The 4,118-nt window shown below is 34.0% G+C and overlaps 1 protein-coding gene across 1 annotated transcript; it reads right to left on the reverse strand.

The window, feature by feature from the left end:
• Nucleotides 1–1,686: 1,686 nt before the first annotated feature.
• On the reverse strand, nt 1,687–3,248 carry LOC133329468 (cytochrome P450 6a2-like). Its single transcript, XM_061537941.1, has 2 exons — nt 2,168–3,248; nt 1,687–2,108 (listed from the first exon to the last, which is right to left on the reverse strand). Exons 1-2 carry the CDS (start codon nt 3,246–3,248, stop codon nt 1,687–1,689), a joined length of 1,503 nt encoding a protein of 500 aa, XP_061393925.1.
• Nucleotides 3,249–4,118: the final 870 nt, after the last annotated feature.

Here is a 4,118-nt window from a genome sequence, read left to right on the forward strand (position 1 = left end):
TAACAATAAATGCTCTTATTTTAGATCAGTTGACCCACAATTAATTCTATTAAAATCTACTGTAATTTATGAAGGGTTGATAAAAACGTTAATGATAGTAACGACTGTGATTTAAAAAGAGGCAAGGAATCGTTGTTTTCAATATTCCAGAGAGGCTATAAGATATTTCGTAAATTTGCAAACCATAAGTTGTTAAAATCATTTTGTAAAACTATGGTTCTTATGAAATCAATTGCCATAATTTGGACTTATTTACTCACTTTTTTTCCACCACTGTATACATTTATGTTGCCTTGTGGTGTATTACAAAGAATTGCGTGTTTATTGTAAATAAATCATATATATTATATTAAAATTACAAACGAATAGACTGTTCAGAACAAAGCCAGCGCAAAAAAAAATAAATGCCTAGGAAAACACTTTGAATACCACTTGTGTGAACTTCTCATATCATTTGAATTAAACGAATTTTTATAGAATCAATAAAATATAAATATCATCATAGTCTTTTACATTTACCAATAGAAGACAAAGGCAAAGACAGACCGAAAGACACACCCAACTGAAAGCAACGAAAACCAAACAAAGAAACCAAACTGAAAAAACACACACAAATTCAGTGATAACTTTACTAAGAATTTGTAACTAATTTATCATTTTTTAGAGAAGCATAAAAAATCTTGAAGCACATATACACAGAGTTTCTTAAGACATGCCACTAAGTCTGCCTTAGAAATCGGACAACACAAATCAAGATAGAAACAAATTATTTATGACCGGCCACACATCTCCCATTGAAAATTCCCCAAACCCATTCCAGTTTTACTTTTGTTTAAACTAATTATGGCAATTTGTTATAATTTTCACAATCGTCTGTCTCCAAATATGGCACGCACGCATTCATACATACATAGATCAGATTCCATTCCATGCCACATTCTAAGCTATAGGCTGAGAGATAACAGCCGCTGAAGAGGTCAATTTCATTTACACTCAACACTTCATCCGTTTGTGACGTTGTCGTCGTCGTCGCCCATCTATCTGTTGCGGACTATCTATCTGAGTTCGAAACTTGTTGTTGATTTGCCTGTTCATCCGAAGCTTTAGAGTAGGAAACAATTAATTAAAACTGTAGAATTACACATTTTAAAATTGTGTAGTCTATTTTATTTATTTCACTGGTTTACATGGAAAACAATTACATTCTTACAAAATGAGGAAGACGGCTGTCGTAGAATGGTGTGAGTCGGACAAATTTATTTTGAAAAGAAATATTTAAAAAAAACTAGGCCAGTTTCCAATCAGTAATGATTTATTGCACTAGACAGTATTGGCAATTTTTTGAAAATAATACGACGTAGGAACTGTCATATATTATAACAAACCAAATCAAAGGTTTATCTTAAAATAAACAAGTCCACCAATAAACAGGAATGATCTTATCTTATCAAATGAGAAATCTATATGAATTAAAATAAAGCACCTGGTACTCTCAACACAGCGTTCGTTATTGCAAAGAATATGTCCTTCAAAGGCAATTTCGTAATGAAACAATTTTGTTTATTAAATTTGGAATATCTATTTTATTAAATAAAATATAAGTTTCTTAAAAAGGAACAAAAAATAAAAAATATCACAACATAAAATCACTTATATTAGCGGACATTCCACCGTCCCACAGCTCTCTTACTCTTCGATTTTCTCTAATTTTAAATAAATCCCTCCTTTTGCGGTCAAAACGAACGTTTGTTCATCGAAGACCAACGGCACCGGTGTCTTTGGAGTCAAACTAAATTTGAAATTTGACAACAGCAACACTAAACCAATCATGGCCTGCATTTTACCAAATCTCAAGCCAATACAATTACGTGGTCCTTCACCAAATGGCAACCAAGACATCGAGTGTCGTTTTCCAATTTCTTCTGCGGTAAAACGTTCTGGTATGAATTCCGATGGATTTGGATAATTTGTGGGATCATGATGTATGGCGTCAATGGGTATAATAAGAACAGTGCCCTTTTCAATGACATGCTTGCTACCCGGTACAGGATAATCTGCCAATGCTTTGCGTATAACCAACGAAGCTACCGAATATTTGCGCATGGTTTCTAAGAAAATACATTTTGTATCAAATTGTTTATAACAATCAAAAGTGCTACGTCCTTACCATATAAAATTTGTTGTAAATATTTCAATTCCTTGACTCCCTCATAAGTCAATTTTTTGTTGTTCTTCGCCAATACCTCATTGATTTCCTGCCTTGCCCGATTTTGCATATTTTCATTCATTGCCAATTCATATAGAGCAAATGCCATAGTACTTGAACTGGTCTCAAATCCTGCCAAAAAGAAAACAAATGCCTGGGCTGCAATTTGTTCCAAAGTCAAGCCATCCTTGTCGTTGCGATTTTTCAATTCAATCAAAATATTCATGAAATCATTTCTTTGTATCTTCTCCCTCTCACGATATTCAACAGTTTCTCGCACCACTTTCATAAAGAATTCACTAACATCCTCGGGTACAAAACAAAGACCCATTTTCCTGGCCAAATTCGGGAATGCTTGGGCAAAGGCAAACACCATGCGACCATGACGCCGTTTGGAGAATACTTTTTGTCCCATTTTACGAAATTTGGCATTGGGGTCTTTGAGACTATTGCATTCCAGACCAAAGGCACAACACCCAATTACATCAGTGGTGAATCGGGCCAAAAGTTCACGTATCTCAATTCCCTCCTCATCACTTTTTTCCAATAATTCTTTGAGCACGGCCACAAAACGTTCGCCTACCTCCACCACAGTGGAAAACATAAATTTCATTTTGCCCGATGTAAATGTGGGCGTCAGTTTAGTTCTCATTTCCTTCCATTTGGGTCCATCCAAATTAAATAAGTGTGCCGACAGTGGATCCCCCTCTTCATTGTAATAACTGCCACGATGTGAGAAATTGTGAAAATCTGTTATCATAACGCGCTTGATTAGCTCAAGGTCAAACAAAACAATGGCCTTTCTCAGACTCAAATAGAAACCACCAAATGGGGCTATGCCTTTGTACTTTTGATAGAATTCATGAAATGTCTGCTTGAGTGGCTGTGTTCTGCCGGCTGCTCTCATATTACCATAAAACAAATCTGGTTTATCGTGTACCACACCGCGCTCCGTCCAGTAGTTGTAGTGTTTATAGATGGAATATAAACACACTGTCACCAGTGCGATGATGGCGTATAAAAGAATTTGCAAAAACGTCATTGTAGTCCAGACCCCAAAGTCCACAACAGCTAGAATAGCGAAGAGCCGCGCACCAATGAATACTGAATGAGTTCGGAGAAAATCGCAATACTTTATAGACTAGCTGAGAGAACTTAGTGTTTGGGTTGATCGGTTGTTGTTGTTTTGTTTTTAAACAGAGAGAAAGATACGATCTTAGTATCTTTACAATTCTGGATAAACACAATATGGCAGGGTTGCCAAATTTTGCAAAAAAAAAATCTTTCGAAAATAAGAACAAGGAAAGGTGGGGATCTGAAATATTTTTTTTTATTAAAAAATTAATAATAAATAAAAAAAACGATATTAGTAGAACATAAAATATATTTATAATAAAAGAGGGCTTCAAAGATAATTGTTTATAAACATTTTTCGAAGTCAAATATTTTTGAAACCAAATTTTCTGATTAAAATGAAAAAGAAAATGCATTTATGGCATCCCTATCGAATATGTAATCAAAGACATAAAAGTATAAAGATACGACAATTGATACGTAAACAATTTCCAACAGATGGCTTTTCCTCTGTTGTTACGATATCATAACAACAGAGAGAACAGTATTAAACGTTTTTAATGCTATATCTTAAGTTTATTAAATAAAAAAATATATTTTGAGTGCACATCTCTGATTTTATTTACATTTTATAAACACATTATCGCGTATTGGCGTTTTTATTGTTAACATGCCTCTGTTATACCTGATTCCCCCTGGATATTTTTTTATAAACTATTTTGTCAAAATGCATTTTGTCGAGTCTTTACGGTTTCTATGTCTTTGATGTCATTCAATGAAAAAACTAATTACATTTTGCCATTCTCTGCTCTCACTTAATTACTATGTTTTCTGACAT

Source organism: Musca vetustissima, unplaced genomic scaffold, assembly GCF_032173495.1.
Source record: "Musca vetustissima isolate MV318-11 ecotype Yass unplaced genomic scaffold, APGP_CSIRO_Mvet_v1 utg6568, whole genome shotgun sequence".
Taxonomy (NCBI): Eukaryota; Metazoa; Arthropoda; class Insecta; order Diptera; family Muscidae; genus Musca; species Musca vetustissima.